This window comes from Euprymna scolopes, chromosome 9 (assembly GCF_053919585.1).
Source record: "Euprymna scolopes isolate OS-2025 chromosome 9, ASM5391958v1, whole genome shotgun sequence".
Classification (NCBI taxonomy): domain Eukaryota; kingdom Metazoa; phylum Mollusca; class Cephalopoda; order Sepiida; family Sepiolidae; genus Euprymna; species Euprymna scolopes.
This window is the reverse complement of record NC_136490.1, coordinates 62,998,913-63,022,469: the sequence shown is the minus strand read 5'-3', so window position 1 is coordinate 63,022,469 and position 23,557 is coordinate 62,998,913. Positions and strand designations below refer to the sequence as shown.

At 29.7% G+C, this 23,557-nt stretch overlaps 1 protein-coding gene across 7 annotated transcripts in view; it reads left to right on the top strand.

The window, feature by feature from the left end:
- The window catches only part of LOC145284546 (1-phosphatidylinositol 4,5-bisphosphate phosphodiesterase gamma-1-like), a 335,906-nt gene that overhangs the window by 275,477 nt on the left and 36,872 nt on the right, over positions 1 to 23,557 (top strand). For 5 of the 7 annotated variants that reach the window (XM_080133452.1, XM_080133456.1, XM_080133450.1 and 2 more), the window contains one exon: positions 10,480 to 10,542. The exons of the other annotated variants lie outside the window; for them this stretch is intronic. In XM_080133452.1, the coding sequence (XP_079989578.1) occupies positions 10,480 to 10,542 (63 nt within the window). The remainder of the gene's footprint in view (positions 1 to 10,479; positions 10,543 to 23,557) is intronic. 7 annotated transcript variants of the gene reach the window in all.

Below are 23,557 nucleotides of genomic sequence, written 5' to 3'. Positions count from 1 at the left end.
CGTCAGCATCAGACAAAGCTAAACTCTTTGTCAAGAACTTTGCAGCTTTGCGACCAAGGCTGCCAACCCCCAATATTTCCTCCTGTATCAGAAAACATGCTATGTGATATACAAATATTTGTATGTGATGTTGTCAAGCTAATCAAAAACCTTGATTCCAGCAAAGCAACCGGCCCTGACAGTATTCCAATTATAGTACTCAAAAAACTTCAACCAGAACTAGCGCCCATACTTACAAAACTGTTTAAATGTTGTCTTAAGAAGAATTGCTTTCCATCACCCTGAAAAATCTCATCAGTATGCCCTGTATTTAAGAATTCAGGTGATCGCTCATCTCACTCTCAGTACAAGCCAATGTCTCCTGTGCGTCATGCATAGGATGCTGGAATCTGTGTTAAATAGAGAAGTAATCCACCATCTCAGCAAAAATAACCTTCTTAGTGACACACAATATGGTTTCTGTTCAGCTAGATCTACAGCAGATGTGCTTACAGTTATATCTCATAGGATTAGTGAATCTCTCGACAGAGGCTACCTTTCTAGGGCAATTGCTCTTGACATATCGAAGGCCTTCACAAGATCTCCAGCTATGGTATAGCTTGAAATGTCTTCTCAATTATTAAATCATTTCTCTCTGATAGGTTCAGAAGAGTAGTAGTTGATGGGCAAAAATCTCAAGCTCACAGTATTAATGCTGGAGTCCCTCAAGGGTCCATCCTGGGCCGAACTCTCTTTCTGATCTATATTAATAATGTAGCTACATATGAAACTTAGCTTCATTTTTTATTTTACTATCGCACAAAAAAGTTCATAAAACTTGCTAAAATATTTTTAAATAAAAAGGTATAATTAAATGTAAACTATTATTTTTAACAATGTTTGCTTATATATATATATATTATATATATATATATATATATATATATATATATATATATATATATATATATATGATTGGATTCTGAAAACATTCTAAAATTTAAAGTTTAAGCTTACAATGTCTCTGGAAGGAATTGCCAATTCAGGGAATCTTGCTTTATTGGTTTCTATTAACAAACGTTGTCTATCCATCTTTTCTTTTTGTCTTCTGACCAGCTTCCTTGTATTATGTCATATTTTGTATAGCTCTATGCTAGAACACTTAACATGATTAAACAATCTCAAGACTTTACATGTGATAACAGGAAATTGACGGGATGCCAGTGAGTTTTCATATAACTCTGCAATACTGATGTGCTCAGATAGTTTATGATGAGTAATGAAGCGCATGATGTGTCTTTAGAAAGTTTCTACTTTCAAACATAATTTTACAATCCAGTTGACACATTATAGCCTGTATAAGACTACAGGAAGGACATAGACTTTATATTAACATTTATTTATGATGAATACTGAAAATATCAAGGATATCCAGATAGGATAATTCTCTGATTTTTTTATGTTTTTTTTTTTTTTTTCAATTTTTGTTGTTAAAAGAACAACAAATTATTTTTATTTTCATTCTCCATTTCTACATATATTAGAGTTTATGATTTTTTTTATATAACTAAAGTTGAACAAATAATGGTAGTGATTGTGTGATTGTGACCCAATGGGTCATGAGTAGTTTAATATATATATATATATATATATATATATATATATATATATATGTATAAAAACCTGGTTAGCTAACCTTTCTTTATTTTCATTTTTTATTGTTTTAAATCATGATGTTGATTGGTCTGTATTTAGCCATTATTAATTTCTGTACCCCCCAAAAAATTTTCAAATATATATATAAAGAGAGAGAGAGTGTCCCAATAAAATGTATATGTTCTTTAAATTATCTCAACTGTCTACATAAATACGCTATGCCATGTTCCAAAGAGATGTTTAGGAATAAAGAATGGCACTTCCAGCAGGATGTAGCAATTCCCCACTATCATCATGACGTAAAAGCATATCTTGATAGTCACTTGCGAAACAAATAGTTAGGACAAAGAGGAAGTATTGAGTACTGTCCACGCTCACCGGATTTGACCCCCCACCCCCTGGATTTTTCTCTTTTTGGGTCAGGGGGGTAGGGGGCATGTTAAACACAGGGTTTACACCACAAAACGAGCTCCAATGAATGAGTTAAAAGCAACCATTGAAAGAAGATGTGTTAACATACCAATTGAACTTATTAGGAACATTTTCGATTCAATCAGTGAGCGTTGTTCTCTATTTATGGACCACAATGGCCAATGATTTGAACATCTTCGATAATTAACTGGTTTCTATATTTGTTCACAGTATTTTGATGTATGAAACTTTTCTTTCTAATAATAAATGTTGGCTTTGTGGTTATTTAAAGAGTGTATACATTTTATTGTGACACCCTGTATTAGAGTTTATGAATTTTTTAATATAATCAAAGTGTAGCAAATAATAGTAGTGATTGTGACCCAATTAGTTATGAGTAGTTTACATTGCTCAAAATTCAATGAAGATTACTATATATTTATTCATTATTATCTAACACCATTTTACTTTCTTTTTTTTTTTTTTTTTTTTTTTTAACTTCTCTCTGTTTTGCTGCCTAATATAGCTGGAAGAAGCTGAAATGTTGGGAAAAAACTCTCTGAATCTTATATATATAATTTAAACTTCATTAAAATCAAATATTCATATTTAAAGTTCTCATGAGTCACATAAGGGTGGAGTCACATATACCATACAAAAGAAAAGATATTGTTTTACAATTTAGGACTGTTTCCATTGTTTGTTTGTTTTTCCAGAGAATTTTATACATAAGAATAGGATATATTTGAAGTTTTAAAGAGTTTATGCCCTCATAGACTGCAGCAGAGGTGCACTTAAAGATTTGGGAACACTTCTATGAGAGTACATGTTTAGATTTCATGTAGATTCTCTAACCATTCTTTCTATAGGGAATATACAAACCTGAGTTATATACATATGAAAACTTGAAAGAAAAATATATCTTTATCTATCAAGAAAAAGCTTAATATACTAGATAGAGCAATTAAAAATGAAAATAAAAATTGAATTATAATAATTCATCAATTATTCAAAACATGAATGAAAAATTCTTTTTTCTTAACCTGTTTATTTTCAAAGATAAGCTCTCTTCATCAGAGGATAAAAATCAGTAAAAAAAAAAATGTATTACTGGTCCACGTATATTTGTAAATGTATATAAAAAATATTTGTCGAAGTAATGATTAGGATTGACGATTTCTTTTATTTAGATTATTCAAACTACTGTTCTCATCTTGGGTGTTATTCCCACGTTTCGGTTGATGTAACCTCCAACCTCCTTCAGGTATATCTTGTTGAACTCGGAAATCTGTATGAATAAAATGCTAAGTAATAGTCAGTTCTAAGGTCTTGTGGAGGTTGAAGTTTCAATCCTCAGTATGGGCAATATTAAGAATACAATAAGAAATTATTTAAGGCTTCTACCCGATTATGGATGATGGTACAAGAACAAGCTATACCCTTGGATTTAATAAAAGGTTACATTCTAAATTCCATACAGTTTCTACAGTTGACACACTTGTTTGTGTTAAATCACCAAAGTTAAGCAATGTTGAGCCTAATTAGTACCAGATGGGTAACCATTTGGGAATACCAGGCGCTGTATGTAGGAGAATGTCAACACCTACCTGCTAAACCTACCAAAGTATAACATTGTTATACATGCAACCGAAGACTGAATTTGATATTTTCTAGATACTTCCTTTTTCGAGGGAAGCTGGTTCAACCTGCCTGAATACAGAAAAAAATCTCAAGCTTGACATGATGCACCTGCAGAATATCGGCGGTTACATTAGCCAAAACATTGAGAATAACATCCAAGATGAGAACAGTAGTTCGAATAATTCACTATAACCCTTTTGATACATGTTCCAGGGTTGATTATGATCCTTAATGTGTTCTATCCATAGTTCATCAAACTTAATCATCATTTTCATTTCAAATCTTTTTCGTGTCTGACTATTACTATAGACCATCATTCTTCATTTTTTTCTTTACCATTGAAGTATAAATTCATATCATTTTTTTGTTTGTTATCATTTATTGTGTTTATTTATTTATTTAGTTTTTAATCCTGCCATATTTCAATCCTTTGTCAAGTCATTGTCTATGTTTTGGTGAACATAATCTCGTACTCTCCTTTGATATTACCAGGGAGAAAATAATAAAGAATCTTCTTTTTTTTATTTTGTTCAGGCTAATATATTTCTCCTGGCTTTAGGAGTCATAAATAACTTCTAAATGAATACATGCAAAAGTTTTTCATTTATCACTCCTTTTTTAATCTATATTACTATCACAACGGCTCAGTCATTTAAATCAATAATGCAACATATTTTTAAATACTGTGTATATAGTACAGACAAAAGACTCCCAAACGACTATGTGTATGCCTAATTTGCCTAAGTATTTTTTTTAATAGTTCATAATTAATGTTTGGTATTATTCATTTACTCTATTTTTTCCTATATATATGCATTGGTTTTGTGTTTCTATACATTAATTTAAGTAATTTACCTTTCTTAAAATATTTGTTCATAAATTTTCAAGGAAGGTAATTTAAATTAAACTAACATTGCTGTCTAGAAAGATTTCATAAAGCAGAGAGAAGGGATTACTTTCTCTCTCTCTCTCTCTCTCTCTCTCTCCCTCTAACAAATTGATTTCTTTTTTGTTTCTATTTCTTTAGAGTCTTATTTAAAAGATATTAAATTTGTATCAAAATTATGAAAATGTTAATATTTATTTTTTTCTATAAAAAAATGTGAAAGTTTTTTTCTTGTGTTTACAAGAAACTTCTGAATGAAATGTTTATTATTTAAAATTTTGGTTTTGCATATTTCAAGTAGTGAACTTTGCAGAAGAAAAGTTGCGAGTTGGCAAATCTAGTTAGTATCTATATAAAATTTTACTAACCTTTCTTCAGAGTTTATGCATTTTTGTTAAAAAAACTATTTGAAATCTTTAAACAAAAAGCAGCCTTGTTTTATGAATTACATAAAAGCTAATAACTTCAGACTACTTTTATAGACTGGTTAGAAAGAAAGGATTTTATGGTTGAGAATACATTAATAGATATCTCATAGCTAGCAAATTTGTGAAACAATTCTTCATGCCATGTTTAAAGCTTTATAATATGTTAAAAGCTATTGCTCTAGAAACAAAGCTCTTATTGGAAGATTCACTGATCCTATGTGATATTACAGTCAGCACGTCAACAGTTAATATTGCAGTATGAAATCCAGATTGCTTGTCACTAAGTAGATTGTTTTTGCTGAGATGATTATACAACTTGAAAATTTTTTTTTTAAAGTATGTTACAACTAATAGCTCTAATGCTTTCTACTGTACAATATATCACTTATTTTATTTGTAGCAAATTTATTCATTTTTTTTTTTTTTTTTTTTTTTTTTTACTTATATGAATGTTTATAAAAATCTCATATAATCATGAAATGAAAATAATCAATCTGATAATATAGTTTAAAGCAAAACAGTTGTATCTTTTTTTTCATATGCATTAATTCTAACCTATGGTGGGGTCTGCAATGGTGAATTTTTGTCTCCATTTAACATGACCATATACTTGGTCCAAGTGTAGGCTGGTTTTACAGCAATTTTTGTGCTGGGTGTTTGCTTAGCTTATCATCAGCTGTCCTCTCAATTGCTACTCTGCAACTTCTAATGCAAAGGCAAGTTTCGTAATGGTATCACTTTTGGCCCTCAGCACATTTTCAAAACATCTGAGCTGCTATTTTTTCGTCAACCGTAATGATGCTGTAGCACATTCAGATATTCTCATTTCAGAAACTTGTGTTACTGTGTATATTTATGGGATTATATTAATTACAAGTAATTTGGACAAATAAATCGTTTAGCATGTATTCTAAATAAATATAATAAAGTGGAATTTTGATAATAACTTGATAAAGTGTAGAAGGTAGGGCATAAAAGAAAAATGTCTCCAGTTTAACAAACTTTGTAGCCAGAATAAGAATTTTTCAAAAGAAACTGAAGCTAATTAGATTTTTTTTAATGCAAAGAACATGTTGCAAAGACAAGAAATCATTAGTCAGTATTAGTGATGGGACGATTCCAATATTCCCCCAATTCAGATACAATTACTGATTCTATTGTAAATTACTGATTATGATCCTAAAATCATCTAATCGTCTAGAGAGGAGTAACAGAGAATCCTCACTTAATTTTAAATGTAGACATAGTTTTCTTTTAAATTTGACAAACTTTATTTTTTCCTTTTATGTATTGTATCCAAGATTTTCATCTATATTTTTTTCACTTGTGCCATTTTTACCTTAATTAGTTTTGATCTGTAAATTTTAGTTTAAAAGAAATATTATTTGATCATTAACACAAGCAATGAAAAGTTAAGTTTTAAACACAAAAAAATTCAAAGGACATCGGAAATTATGCTAAAATGTTTCCCACGCCTGTACCCTAAAATGTTAAGATTTTTTTGATTGCCAACTCCGGTTAATTGTTCCAACACTAGCCAGAATCAAATATTGATGTGTAAGATGCATTGCTATTTAGATATAACATGGTAAATCTACTGGACTTAATTTTATGTTAAAATAATAGTCTGATATCTATTTTCTGTTAAACTATTGATTGATTACATTATTATTGTAAACGCAGCATAATTATTTCTTGTTTGTATGAGAAAACTTAAAAATTAATATGCATTCTTGGTACTTGTGCACTTATTGATCCGTGCTGAAATAATAACGTTATTATTTAAAAAGCCATTCTTAACATGGGGAAGGGGGGTGTTTTGTACCTATTCTATACTTTAACCTTACAATTGAATAAAAAATAACATATCATAAAACTTTAATCAAACTTGGAAATACGATTTAAAAAAATAGCGCGGATCAGTAAGTGCACTAGCACCACATTCTTTTATTACAAATTTAAGTATTTTTTGATTACTGATTGTGAACAAAATATTTACAAGAACAGTTCGAATATTATAGGTCTATTATAAATGAAATGGACATTTTTAAAGAGTTAATGAAAAAATTGAAGTAAAGAAATTAATTCCTAATCTATGGAAAAAAACAAAATCTCATAATAATATTTCTGTTTTAATTTTTTTTTTTTGTTTGTTTCGTTATTATTTATTTGATTTATGTTTTATTTTTTTTATTTATAAAAATGGAATAGACTGAAAACTAAAATAATAATCATATTTTTTTCAAAAATTAACTCACTTTATTTCATATATGACCCAATAACTGTGGATAAGTCATTAAACCCAAGAATCTTCTTTGAACTAAGCGCAGGCTTTTGTTTTTATAATATCCACATTCCATCTTTTGTTATTTGTTTTTTAAAAAATAATGCAACTTTTTGTTATTTGGGCAATAAATCAAATGCAGAAATATAGTTTTGTGTATTCATTCTATCTGCGATGCAGTGGATAGACACGTTGGGTCTCTGCGGTTCCAGGTGAGCATTGTCTGAAAATAGCAGTTTCAATCCTACCCAAGCAGGCCAGAGAATTAGTTGGCCAAAACGTAGAGAGACAATAACTATGGAAGGCAGTAATTACTGGGTGTACAGTTATAAGACTCAACATTCTTAATCTGTCACGATTAATCATCTGAAGAAGGCCAGAGAATGAGTTTGTCGAAATATGGTGAAACAACAACTATGAAGATGAGAATCGCACTTTGCAAAAAGAATGAATACACAAATTATGAAGCCCATCTCAAAGAATTCCAAAAAACAAAACAAAATATATAGTTTAATTTTATTTTTGTGTTTTTTTTTTGGAGGGGGGGTCAACTGAAATAGTTCAGTTTACACAATAGTAATCTGAATTATAATTATTTTCGATAGAAATTAATAACAGAATATTTAGAGGGTGGTGATGAAGAAATATAATCTCTGATGAGTACTATTTTAAGTTAAACTTACATAACAAACTGAATCGTCAGCTCTGCTAAATTGAAGGATTTTTTCCAATTTTTTATAATCTCAAAATAGTATTCCGAATTAGTAAAGAAAATTAATTATACGTTTTAGATCAGAGTTTATTTTTATTTATTTTTATTTTTTTAATCAGTGGTATTCTGAAAAACTAATGAAAAGTAATAAAACAGAATTTAGAAAAAAGGAAACCATGCAAGTTCAGTGATTTTTAACAACACTGAATTAATTTGAAGCTAATGATTAGTTTTAATTTACACCAAAATGAAATTACTCTATAAAAATTTGAATATAGACAAGTAATCTACATTTTTATTATTATTTTTTTAATTAAAGAATCTGATTAAATATAGACCATTATTTGAGACGCTAAATGAATAAATATGAAAGGTCCATTTCTTGCACTGATGGTAAAGTCAAAATTTCATGTTAATTCGACTTTACACAATGGATGTACCATCTTTTTTTATACACACACACACACATCGCTTATGTATGTGCAATATTGGTCATAAGATTACCTAATTTACTTTTGTAAAAGGAATATTTTATAAATTAACTATCACCTGTCATTGTTTTTTAAATTCAATTATTGTTTGCATTTAAATGTAACAACTATTTCTGTTTTGTAAAAAAGAAAAAACTTTATTTTCTCAAATATTTAGTCATATTCAAATGTTATTTTAAATGGACTGATTTTATTTTCAACAAGTTGCAATCTATTTTTGCATAACGGTTAGACCCAAATTGATTTCTTCTTACTTTTCTTTTTTATGTTTAAAAGATAAATAAATTTGTATCAATATTGCCTAAATGTTTATTTATATGAATAAATGTGAAGTGTTTACAACAAAGTTATGAATTAAATATTTATTGTCTTAGTTTCATGTCAAATATTTCAAGTGACAAGCTTCACAAGAAATGATAACAAGCAGACAAAACCAGCTTGTAAAATCAATAAATGAATGAATTGAATAGCAAAATATATTAAACTGATATTATGTTTATAATGACATCATATATCGTATATACTTGTGTTTAAGTTGATCTTTTTTCCTTTTTTTTCTTTTTCTTTTCTTTTTTACTCACTCTGAATCTTCTCACCAAGAAGAGAAGTAAAAAAATAAAAAAAAAATAAAAAAAAAATAAAAGGAAAAACAAATAAAAAGTGAAAAACGAATCGATTCAAACACAAGTGTATACGGTAAACTAAAAATGAATTTTTCTTAGACTATTGTAATAATTTTTATTTTGTATCAAATAATATCGTATTTAACCCATTAAGTCCCAAGGTATCCATTTTTAGATCACTGAGTTGAAGCTTTGTGTAATGACTAAAAATATGTTAGAATATACAAATTAAAGGGAAAAGTTATTTATTTTATTTAGAAAACGAAATATTGACTCTCTTAAGAGGACATTGGGTATATCTGATATATTTTAGAAATCCAGCAGCCATACATTCAAGATAAAATTTACACATTATGATAAGAAGCAAAGCAGTTCACACAAAGAGTTACATTTCACTTCTAGGAATGAGTTAATGGTTGTAAAACTCATTTATTTAATTCCATACATGATCAAGCAAATAGGATTTTAGTCAAATTTCACAATAGCTTTCAGAGAGAAGTAGATGAATATAGATGAATTTTATCCTTTCTTCAGAGTAATTATACAGGAAGCAGTACTATCATATATTATCTGATAGATTTAAAAAAATAAATTATTTGGTGTCCTATTTATGGGACAGTCAGGCGTAATGAGTTAAAGATATTTTCAGTAATAAATTTGAGCACTCATTGATTAAACAATTTGATTAAATAAATGTAAACCATTATTTGGAATTTAAATATAAATAAATGAATTGAATAACAAAATATATTAAACTGTAATGACACTATTGATTTACTACTGCTACCAGATCAAGCTGCCTGATGATATTGGTTTCTTGACTTAAAATGCACTAAATGTTGATGTTATTTGTTTTTTCTTTTTTTTCTTTTTTAAGCTCAATCATGTTCTGCAAAGTTAACAACCAAACGTAACACTATGAATAAATAGTTGATGATATAAGGAATTTTTTCCAAAATTACTGGATTCAGATTTAAATAACCCAAAAAGGGTTGATATGCCGTAAAACAAAACACCAAGACCAAACTCTATGGTATAAATATTTGAAGATATAAAGAACTTGAAGCATAAAAAACTCTTTTCCAAAATTATTTGATTCAAAATTAAATAACCTGGAAAGGGTTGATATGCCGTAAAACAAAACTATAAACCAAACCAAAGTATTTATTTTTTTAATTTTTAAATCTACCTTCTTATTATTTTATCATTATTCGTTTGCCAAAATTCAGACAATGATTTTTTTTCCCCTACTGACTTTCTTAATAACAATGTGAACCACTCATCTTTTTTTTTTGCTACGGCATTTGTGTTGATGTGTTCCCAGAATTCCATGCTATTTATTGCATTAATATGCATGTCGCTTTTTAGGAACCAGATGACGCGAGTATCTATGGCGATGAGATCTACTACATGCCCAAGTATACATCCAAGGTAAAGTGTTGTACTACATGTTGTTACTAACTTCTCTATCATGCATCTCTCTCTCTCTCTTTTTCTTTCTCTTTCTTTCTCCTTTTTTGCATCTCTTATAGAGTTCATTCTTAAATAGTAATATACTTCTGTTTGCATAATACCTCATTCTTCTTGCATTAAACAGGCTTTTAATCGTAATCACACATCTTTCTAGCATTAGAATAATATTAATAACATTTGTAGTCACAAATTTTTTTTTTTTTTTGTAGCTTTTTATTTGCATTTTTTTTTTTTTTTTTTTACATTTTTGGTTTTATGCTGAGAAAATATAAAATTAATAATTGATGCATTGCGAAATGTTTGAAAAAAAAAAAAAAAAAAAAAAAAAAACTAAAAAAAAATGTCCAGAATTCTTCCCCGCCCCATGAAAAAACGAAAATACTAAAACTAAAGAAAAATCTGTATGATGTACGTACTTATGAAGGTAAGGAAATACTGTACACCAAAAATCATGTAATTTTATTTTTATAAAGACAATCATTTTTCAGAGAATTTCAGTCTTTCCAATACCCACCCCATTCTCATTAAGAATGGTTTTCTAAACTTTTGTCAGTTTGAATTATTTAAAGTTATCTCCCTTCTTCCTTCATTCAGACTGTTTTCAAGATGGCATTATGAGATTGTAGTTTAGCCAAAAAATTTGATATTTTTATTGAAAAATAAAAATACTTGATCAATTTAGATTTTTGGTGTACAATAATTTATTTCTATCACAAATAAATACATGATACAAATTTTTCATTATTTTCGTTTTTTTTTTTTTTTTCGGGGAAATTCTGGACAAGCACCAAAAAATCTTTTAATATTAAATCTGACTATAGTCACAGATACAAAAAAAATAAATATTTGTTTTTTTTTGTAGTAGTGCAACATCTTTAAATTGCAGTAATCAGCAAATACACTATAATATATATATATATATATATATATATATATATATATATATGAGAGAGAGTGAGAGAAATACAAAGATAAATATTATCTTAAAATTGGGACCTATCAAGATAATAAATAGTTTAATATACTAGATAGAGCAATTGAAGAAATAGGAAAAATTAATGATGAAAACTAAAATTGAATAAATTACTATATTTATTGATCCATCAAATAAGGAATTATAATAAACCCTTAACCCATGCTAACCATTGATGCATTTTTTACCAATGTTAATCCTCTGATTAAAAGAGCTTATCTTTGAAAATCCATGGGTTAAAAACTTTTCTTTATTATAATTCCTTGTTTGAATTTTTGATGGATCAATAAATATTGTAATTTATTCAATTTTATTTTTCATAATCAAAATATATATATATATACTTTTTTAATAATTATCTTAATTTTTTACAATCAGAGCCCATCATCCACATAAAGACCTATTGCCTCAACTTCGATATCTCTAATAAAGTTATATAATATATAAAGACCTACTAAATCTGTCGTGTTAGCTGAATCAAAAGAACCTATCAATACATCGAAGGGTACATTCTTTTCTTCATTTTTCTTCTTTTTTTTTTGTCCACTGTTCATTTTTACTAATTAATACTGCATCCCTACATTTTCTAATAATGTCAGTTAGAAATGTCAGAGAGGAGGGTGGCAAATTCCATTACATCTTCAAAAGCTTCCTTTGTGATTGAAGTATACATTGCTCTATTTCTTATTGAGCACTATTATATAAACCTTCTTAAATTCGCTGGTTTTTATCTTTAAATATTTTTAACCTGCAATAATATATATATATATATATATATATATATATATATATATATATATATGGTTAATCAGTACCAGAAATTATGAACATAAAAATATAGATATCTATCAACAGTTATTATTATAGTAAGGAGGATTATTTGTTGACCTTATGTACCTGCATATTACTGTAATTTTAACATTAGTTTATTTATTATATTAGTTCATACGGTGTGTTTTTTGCTGGGTTAATAGTGTTTTGTCTTTGTATCAATTTAGACTTTTTAAAGAAAAAAAATGCTTTATTGAATATGCCCTGACATAATTGTTCTGACAATTATATTCTCTGCTTTTCATGTAGATTTTCTAAATAACGGTATTGAACAGTAAACACAATGCATGGAAGTGAAACCTGGTTAGTTAGAGTTGAGGACACACGTTGCATGGAGAAATAGTATAAAAATGAGACCATGGATGTGTAATATGAGTTTTAAAGACAGCTTTGGATCTGATGACCCCAAAGAAAGATTAAATCTGGACAGTATACAGAGATGTGTGCTGAACGGGAGAGTTCAAACATATGGCCAAAGGGAAAGAATAAACAAGTTTTGGGGTTAGCAGATGTAGAATAATTGGGTTTTATTCACAGAGGAAGGCGAAGGAATGTATGGGAGGAAGTGATGAGAATGGACTTGAGAGATAGAAAAATAAATCCAGAGATAGTTTACTTTTGAAGTTGGTTTTGAAAAACCATCAAATGCATGTCAGCATGTAAAGTGGATGTTACATTGAATATAATGATGAAACTATCGTTCATATATATTTAAAAACATTAATTTATGATACAAGTGTTTTATTATTTTATGTTTTATAATTATCTTTATTTGAATATTAAATTCTTTTGTGTTTTTTCATATATTTGAAGAGGTGAAATAAAGTTGACAAATAAAATCTCATCTGGTTAGAAATGTCTGCCAGAATTGTAACCGGGAATTGGGTTGGAGCGGGGGGTGTTTTTATGTAAACATGGGATACTATTATTATATGAGGATTCTGACACTTTAGCCAAGTTACAAAATAGGGCTCTAACTTTTGAAACTTTCCTATGTGTATGAATACCACTAACTTCAATAATTTAATCAGTCCTCCCCTCTTTTGAAGTTTTGTGCTACCTGGTCAGGCTGTTTGAAGATATAGTGTCCAGATTTAAATGCACCAAATATTGATGTTATTGCTTTCCCCCCCCCCCTTTCTCTTTTCAAAACTCAACCATATTCTGCAAAGCCCTAAACAAAAATAAATTTTCTCTACAAAACACTCGGACCAAACACCATGAATAGATATTTAAAGATATAAATAACTTGAAGCATACAAACTTTTACCAAAATTACTTGATTCGGCATTAAATCACCTGAAAAGGGTTGTTCTGTCATAAAACAACAAAGCAAACCTTGTTTTTTAGTGCCATGAAAGTGGTAATAGCTGGGAGGACTTGTCACCTGAACTTAGATTAATATTTTTTACAACTCTTCCTTAATAAAAAGCTAAAATTGTGCTGTTCATTTAAGGATGATCGTTACAAATTACAGTCTTTGTCTCGGTAATACAGGGTGACCCCCCCCCTGACCCCCCCCCCAAAAAAAAGGGCCCCGTGTACACTTTATTAAGTGTACACAAGGCCCTTTTTTGAGGGGGTCACCCTGTACTAGTAAATTTGAACCAAACTTTCAGCCTGAAAATACTTAGAAGTATTTTTTTGCATAAAATAAAATTCTAAGAACATTTATTTCTTTCATTTTTTTTTTTTCTTCTTTTAATTATAAAAATTTTGACTCTGATCTATTATATAAATTATTTCCTATGACAATAAATTGATTTTATTTGTAATCATTGTCACTGAGCCATAGCCTATTTCACACCCAAAAAAAAGCTGGGAATTTTTACAAGTTTCAACTGAGCTTCAATCTATAGTTCCTCCTTGTTAGACATTCACAGCAAGAACTTATTTACCTATTATAACAGGAAAACATTTCTTTTCTTCTTCCATATCCTGAGCTCAGGTGGAATTTCCATGAACAAAGCTAATTTGCAAAAGCTTCCTGACTGTAGAATACATAATTGGAACTGCTTCCGTGTAGATTACAACATAGTTGTCTTCAACTCTAATATTGACAGATACTTGTTATAAATTGCCCCATTAGTAATGAAACTTAATTCATACCATTGATTGTTCCTCATCTTTCAACTGGCAATTATTTAATCTCATCTTCAACTCTTTTACTCAAGTGTCTTTTGGCCTTGATAAGTGGTGACTCCTACACACACACACACAAATAAATTACATCAAAAAATAAATCTGTTTTAACTTTCATGTTTCAGCAGCAATTACTTTGAGATACTTAATTTTCTACCATTTAAGGAAAGTAGAAAGTGGACTTTTAGGTTTACATTCGGCTGCGTCGTAACTTTGGCTCCCTTTTAGCTTTTAATCCTAACATTCTATGAGTGATATTGCTGTTTTGGGGTCGGAATCTATCCATCGGCTGTTTTTTTTTTTTACACTGAATTAGTATATTTTGTATTTTTGTGTTCTTTACATTAAGTGGGTTTATACTTTGTCTGGAGCGATTTCCATTACAAAAAAAAATAAATAAAAAACTGAATAATTGTAAAACAATGCAAGTGTGGCTGCTACTTTATTTCACAGTTTCATTAACACAAGAACACATCAATGTAAGACAAGTTTGTTTGGTAAGCAGGTTTAATTATAGAAAGAGAACTGAGTTCCCAAGTTCTGTCTCATCCTGTCATGCCATGATAAGGAGACAGAAAAAGTTTTTTTTTTTTTTTAGGTGTCTGTTCTGGAACTGCTTATATTTTAACACCGAACTCAGGGTGGTTAGAAATTAGGAAAGCTGAGTATGCATAGAAGTGTTCAAATTGACCAATATATTTCTGTGTGAGTTTTAACAAGCCTGTTTTAGCCAACCTAATCACATACAAGTCATTACGTAAGAAATAGCGCATAAATACCAAAGAAAATAGATCTCAGTTATGTAATTGCTACACAAGTTTTCCTTATTATAATCCAATTTTACATGCCATCATCTGTTGCAGGAATCGTGGTTTTCACATAAACAGCCAAACTCTCAGCCGCTTCAGCAGTTCTGCTTGTCACAACATTCATTTCATTAAGCTCTTGCTGCTCTCTGTATTGATCCCATTTTATCCTCCCATTTTAGTGGGGGTTTTCTTTGTGACCTTTTCTGCTCATGCAAGTACCATTCACAACTGCATGAGTCCTCTGATTATGATAGAATATGGTCTTTTTAAAAATAAAATACTATTTTGATATTATTAATATACTGTCTCAGGAAATTCAACTGGAAGTTTTACTTGAATATATTCAGAATACAATAAAATTTTCAATATCTAAACAGAATGTTGTATTTTTTGTGATAGTTGGATATCATATTCGATTTATATATATATATATATATATATATATATATATATATATATATCGTTCAAACACAGTAGTGTTTGAATATATGGTTAAGTGGCAGTTTTAGTCATTTAGAACTGCTTTAAAGCTTCACCGCTCACTCATTGTTCGGCCAAATTTCAAACAATTATTACAGTTTATAAATCACTTTCTCAGCTATATTGTGAAAAAAAAATATTTCAATTTTCGTTCAGTAAAACAAAAGTTATGATGAATTTTCTGGTGTTCAAAATTGTAAAAATATGTAAGGAGGTGAGCAACACTTTTTATGACTGGTTTCCATAGCAACCATGTTGCTTCAGTGACTACTGTTGCTACTAATTCACTGCTGTCATGGAAAGAGAAGCAACAAGTGAATCAGAGAGTATGAAAGGAGATAATTGGGGGGATTTTATTGAAAGCAGACGAGTGCTATACATTGTTATTACATGTGTTTATGGGGCCAAGAAAATAAGACTGAAATTAAACCAAGAACAAGTGAATTTATTGGAAGTCTTGGAAAATCATGAATTACAACAAAAAAAGGTGAGCATGAAAAGTAATATGGTTAAGCTTGAATATGGAAAAGTAAAGGAATAGTTGTTAAAACTGGAAAAAAAAAAGGACAAGATATTCTAGTAAAAAATATAATAAATTTATAACTTAAAATATTGAAGCATTAAGAATTTTTTTTAATTCAATGTATAACATTACATAATCAATTCTTAATGCTGCAATATATTAAGTTATAAATTTATTATATTTTTTACTAGAATATCTTGTCCTTTACTTTTCCATGTTTAAGCTTAACCATATTTCTTTTGATGTTCGCATTTTTCTATTGTAATATATATGTGTGTGTGTGTGTGTGTGTGTGTGTGTGTGTGTGTGTGTGTGTGTGTGTGTGAAATTGTCTGTTTGTGTACATTTCCCTACCAAAATACTCTATCAATTTTCAATCTACAGACTCAAGATTTGACATAAAGGTTATTGAGATTTGGGCAAATCATTTTAATCAGTTTTCGGCCAGAAGAGGTCAAAGTTCAACGATTTGACCTTTGAAAACTCTACCAAATTCCTTTGTCAATTTTGAGTCTAAACACTTGAAATTTTAGATGTAGGTTACTTGGACATAGATCAAACTTTTTAATTTGATTTGAGCCCAAAACAATAAATGTTAAGGGGTCAAAATTGGGATCGAAGTTCAAAATTTTTTTTTTACCTCTCAGCCAATTTTTGGTCTGAACATTTGAAATTTTACATAAAGTGTATTCAGACATAGGGCAAGCTTTTTAATTGGTTTTTGGCCAAAAATTTGCCTAGCAAACTATTCAGCCAATTTTTGGTCTGAACATTTGAAATTTTACATAAAAGTTATTCAGACATGCAGCAAGCTTTTTAATCCGTTTTTGGCCAAAAATTTGGCTGCCAAGAGGTCAAAGTTGACCTTTACAGACTCTACCCAACTCCTCCACCAATTCTGGGTCTAAACACTTGAAATTTTAGATATAGGTTACCTGGACATGAGTCAAACTTTTTAATATATATATATACATATGCACATAAAATTATGAACGTTATATAAGGCCCAAGCAAAGCTGAGCTGAACTGCTAGTATATATATATATATATATATATATATTATATGTAGAAAAATAGATGTGAAAAGCTTGATCAGTGTAAAGTTTTACCATATTAGGGCATTATTAAATGCGAAGAAGAAACTAATGAAAAAATATTGACTAAAAATGCATATTCTTTTGGTAAAAACTCAATATGTGAACTTTTTTCTTGACCTTTTGACTAGAAACAAAGTTATAGGGTCTTTTCTGATCTAAATTAGTGAAGGAGGCAATTTTTATTTTTGTCCCAATCCAATATGCCCTTTTTTGGGGAGCTGGATTTTTCCCACATTAAAAACCGACCTTGTGCCCTTGTGCAGTTGCAAGATTAAAAGATGTACCTTTATGTAAATATTTTGGTGCTTAATTTTCTGACATTTTATTCTGATTGTTTTTTTGTTTTTTTTTTCTTTGGCAAATATTTTTAAATTCTTGATAACAAAAATGATTTAATGTCGTTTAATGTGAAAATTGAAATACTAATTTCTTATAAACTCTGTGTAAGGAACTGTTTATATTTAATTATATGTACATTCATTTAGATTGACTATCACTTATCTAACACCCAACTTTTCCAAAATTTTTTACAAGCATCCCAATTTATATTGAAAAAATGTTTTTCAATGTAAAATATCTGCTTTATTTTTTTTTAAATCTTATTTTAATTTAAATGCACATTGTTTAGGTTTAGATTGGTCATCACACAGCACTGAATTTTTTACAAAATTTTACAAGTATCTGAGTTATTGTAATCCACTAAAGCTCATTGAAAACACTAAAATAAAATAGATATAAAAAATGAATATGCGGGGGGAGGGGGGGGGTAAAATATTTTTTTTTAATTTTTTAAATGTTTTTAAACAAAATAATTTCTAAGATTATTACACAAAAGAAAGAATTTTAAAAAAATGTCTTTTTTATTCATTTATTTATTTGTTAATTTTATTTAGGTTCTGTGCAAAGATAATGAATTAAAGTCACATAGTTTGGATTTGGATTAACCATCACTCATTTAACATTAATCTTTTTTAAATATTTTACAAGCGTCTTGAATTATTTTAATCCATATTTTAAAAAAAAATTATTTTAAATTCTATAAATTTTATTTTTAAAAAGAAAACTGATGTTTTTGATGTCTTAAGTTTTGAAAAAATGGCAACATGCACTAAAAAATTCACATTGAAATTAACATATCTTTTTAAATTCTGGCGCTCATAGGTAAGATTTTTAAGGTGATTTTTGTTTATTTTTAATTTAAAGAATTTGAATACTCAATCTTTTCATTCAAGAAATACTGTACAAATGATTTGATATTCTGTAAATACCATTTTTATTTTTATCACTTTTATAAATCACAAGTTATAAACATAAAAATGGTGACTTTTTAATGCACTAATCTTTTACTCATTTTTTTCTTTTCTTATTTGATTTACTAAGTTTTTTCCATATTAATAATTTTTAAATGGTTTTTATTTTTCCTCTTTCATCAAATCACAGCTCACAAACTTATTCCGCACAAAATTTCAAAATGTCTTTATTGTTCAAGAATAAGATTTTGTTGAATATTCTTATTTTAATATTTAAGTATTTTTATTTGCACCTACTGCACAAGCAATATTTTTAATGTGTTCTACAAGGATAACAGTGAACGATTTAAAAGATAAAATCCTATTAAATTAAAACAAATACATCCAGTTAATATTTGATTTCACATTGATATGCTAAAGTAGCATATCGTTTTAAAAAAAATGTTTATTGATGAAAATTTGGGATGCTTGTCAAGAATTCCCTTATATTAAAAACAAAACAAAAAAAATAAACAAAAATCTAATGTATATTCCTGTGACACTAAAAATCATATAAATTGATCAAGTAGATTTATTTGAAAAAAAAAAAAAATTACGGCTAAACAACAAACGACAATCTGTAATAGGGTATGTATGGCGGCTGAGCTGTGCGCAAAGTGGCGTTACCGTAAGGAAAAAGAAAAAGATTTTAATAAAAAGGAGAAATAGCACATTAGACAAGATGATCAAGATGTGAGTGACGTTACAACCTTAATGAGAAGTCACATGTGGCGGGAGAATGAAAAAATAAACGCTGTTATTGCAAAAAAAAAAAAAAAAATGAGTGGAGTTATTACTTGTCCATACTCTACTACAATATGTGGGTCCCGTATGTAAAGTTGTACAACGGCATAAATCTTGCGACATCATCTTGAACATAGTCAGACAGAAGAGAGGAGATAACTCAAAATAATTCAAACTTGTGAGAGTTTAAAAGCCCTTCTTAACATGAGGAGGAAGGGGATATTGGAAAAATTCAAATTCTTTTAAAAATTATTTTCCTAATAAAAATAAAACTTTGATCAATTTACTTGATTTTTGGTGTACAATATTTTTCTTTCCGTCACGGGTACATACATCATACAGATTTTTCTTCTTTTTTTTTTTTTTTAAATGTAGGGTTTATTCTGAACAAGAACCCAATTTTGGAGTACATATATTTACTACTAAACTTCTGATGTTTCAGGAATTTTTAGATTAGGATCATAAGTTAAATTATTTCAACTATTGTTCTCATCTTGGATGTTCTTCTCGCAGTGTTTTGACAGATGTAACCCTAGACCTTCTTCAGGTGTGTCTTGTCGAACTTAATAATTGATATGGAATTTTGAACAGAACCCTTTATTTAATCAATGGGGGTGTATTGTTCTCTTTTTGTCCAACATGTGCAGGTAGAATCTGAAGTAATTTTTATTTTATTCCTAGTATCACATGAAATGTGAATTGAACCATCAACCTCCACAAATGGTTGTCATATAGGACTGATTATTACTTAACATATTATCCGTTGTATCACATGGTTTCCAAAAAAGTAATATCCTACCTTCTCTGTAAAATTTCCTTTTAAGAGTAATGTTTTCTGAGATTAGTGTGTGTGTGTGTGGGGGGGGGGGGGTTGTATTTTTTTTTTTTTTAGTAATGATGGTACCCTCTCTGTAAAATATAAGCATAATGTAATACTTATATCCCACCCACCCCTAACGCGGTACTCACCCTGGGCGGGTTGAACCAGCTTCCTCCAAAGGAGGAAGTTTAATGGGAATATCAAATTTCACAAGCAATCCCCAGTTGCTTGCATATCTCCATCAGAGGAGATGACAGTGTGAGGTTTTTGCATTTCTTACAGGAAATGTCAACATCCTCTTACATACAGCGCCTTGTATTCCTAAATGGTCACCTGTCTGGTACTGACCATGCTCAATATTGCTTAACTTTAGTGATCTAACAAGAACAGTATGCCAATGTTATTATACCATATATCTTATCTATAGAATTATATTCAACAACTTCATTCAGCATTATATAACCTATAGATGGTGGTTGATAAAACTACAAAATCAACAGAATCACATAGGTGCAATGGATTTCAGATGGTGACAAGACACATTTGAATAAGGTTAGAAGTTACACTAGCCCAAAAGTTGTGGAAAATAATGTCCAAATGAGAATAATAGTCCGAATAATCCAAATTATATAAAACCCTAATGTTCTTGCATCCCAAGATGTGCAAGCTAGGTTTGTACAGATATATTTCATCAATATTCAGTGTCGGTTTATGAATGAATATTGTAAATAAAAACCTACAAGGTTTTCATGAATATTTAATAATATATATCATAAATATTGACCCAATAGGTTAGTCTAGTTATGTCAAAACAATAATATTTTGCTTTCAAGATATTTTTCTTTATGTATGCAACAGAAAGATAACTTTTTTTAGTTATGCATTCGTTATGCTAATTTTTATCTGCAAAATTTTGCATGTCATTCTTTTGCATTTATTTTCTATTTCTTTGCTGTTTGAAATTTTGCATGTTTGGAACTGAAAAGAAAATCTACTCCATTGCTTGTTTCACTTTGCTAACTAAAATTTTTTTAATCTTTAAAAAAAATAAAAAAAAACTGCACATTTCTTTCAGCTGCATCTAAAATCTCTTAACTCTTATGCAATGCTGCATGGATCGCACGCAAATGCACAATGTACCATTGATACTTTTAAATATTTCAAAACATTCTGCAGAATACGTACTGTGCTAAATTTTCTTTTCTTTGGATAGAATTTTCAAGTTAAATTCAATTTTTACGGTATCTTTTGTTTATTAAATTGTTACATAAAAGTACCAAATTCTTAACAAAGCCCTCCCTCTCCCCATATCAAGAATAGGTTTCTAAATACTAATTACTATTTCAGCACAGCCCATATTCTGCATACGTACCAATATTTCTCTTGTTTTAATAGCTACCACGTTGATTGCATGTATGACTTGCTTGCATTTCAACCAACAGGAGAAAATAAAGCTTCAAGTTGCAACTTGGAGGAACAACTGGTCGAAGTGCAAGATGCTACTTCTTGTATTGTGGCTGTAATCACCACAATGTCTTATGAATTAAACTACAGGGTGGAACGATAAAAGTGTTGCCCTAAAGAAAACAACACTACAGCTTTATTTCAAAACTTTTTGTGAAAAAATCAATTCAGATAATCTAATTATGTAGTACAGCTGACATTTATTCAATGTAATTGCCTTCAGCCTCAATCACCGCCTCGATATGGATCCAGAACTGGGAGCATACCTTTATCACAAGTGCCGACGAGAGCTCAGCAAATACTCGGTGGATGGCGGCAATCAGGCTGTGTTGTGGGAGGTCATGTTGGTGATGTTCTCGACATAGACCAAATGAAGTAGTCCAGCAGGTTCAGGTTCTCTGCAAGAGAAGTGTGTAAATCATAGAACTCCTTCTGAAGTCAAGCCTGGGTCTCTTTGGACTTGTGGGCCGGCGCCAAGTCCTGCTGCCACACCCAGGGTCTGCTAGCAACTACTTGATTGTACCAGAGGATCATCACACTTTTCAGCACATCCAGATACACTTTGGTGTTGACTTTCAAGCCGACTTGGAAGATGTGAGGTGGCATGATGTGGCCCTCACTTGAAACCACAGCAAAGAGCATAACCGTGGCCGGAAACTTTATTTTCATTACCCTGGGCATGTCCCTGCTATTGGTGGCAATTCAGCGATGCATTTTGAGGGTGCTGGCAATGATCCTGTTGTCATAATTTGGATCGGTAGAGAGCAGGAGTTGTACAGCGGTGCATCTCCAATCTCGCTCGTTGAACATTGTGTTACTTTCAAACATAATAGAAGGTTCCTATCACTTTTGGGATTTGTACACAACTGGCCAACTAGTAGATAGTCTGCAATAAAAAAGAAAGAAAACCAGATTTCATCAAATGGAAATGGAATTATGTCACCTTTTCTAGGGCGACAATTTTATCATTTCACCCTGTACGTATAACAAAATGCAGTAACTGGTGCTGTATTTTCACTATACAAACAAAACTGGAGGGATATGTGCAAGTTATAGGGTCAAAACTCTTGCTGGTTCTCTTCACTTTTCTGATTGTGACTGTAATCATTCTAATGTCTTGTGAAGTAAACGAGTGGGTCGCATAGGCTAAGTGGTTAATGACACAGACTGAACACCTGGGTATTCCAAGTTCGAATCCAGTTTGTTCCACAGAAACATTTTCATCAAACCAACACTTAGCATTGTGCCTAATATCCTGGAGAGGAAGTAAATAAACTACATACAACAAAGTGTAATAGCCAGTCGCTGTACTTTCTCTACACTAGCAAAACTGGAGAAGCATGTACAAGTTATAGGTTCAAAACTCTAGCTGATTTTTGTCATGTAAACTGGCTCCAGAAGAGTTTCTGGTTCTTATTTAGAATTACACTTATTTTAAAAAACAAAAATACAGAAAAATCTTTATGATGTACATATCCTTCACAGAACAAAGATGTCATATTCCAAAAATCATGTAAATTGATCAAGTAGTTTTTTATTTAAGAAATTCAAATTTTATGACTAGTTGGATGGCCATATTTTTTTTGGGGGGGGGGGGTCGCATTAAAATTTAAGGATGGATAATTCCATTCAATTAACGAGATTTATGTATTTCTCGACAAGTAAGAGATCATCAATGGCTGACAAAAATACTTAATCGCTAAAAATAATGTGAAAAGTACATTAAAACTGAAAGCAAATAAGATTTTATTTTAAAAAAAGTTATTAAAAAAGTGAATAAATTAATAAAAACAAAAACTAA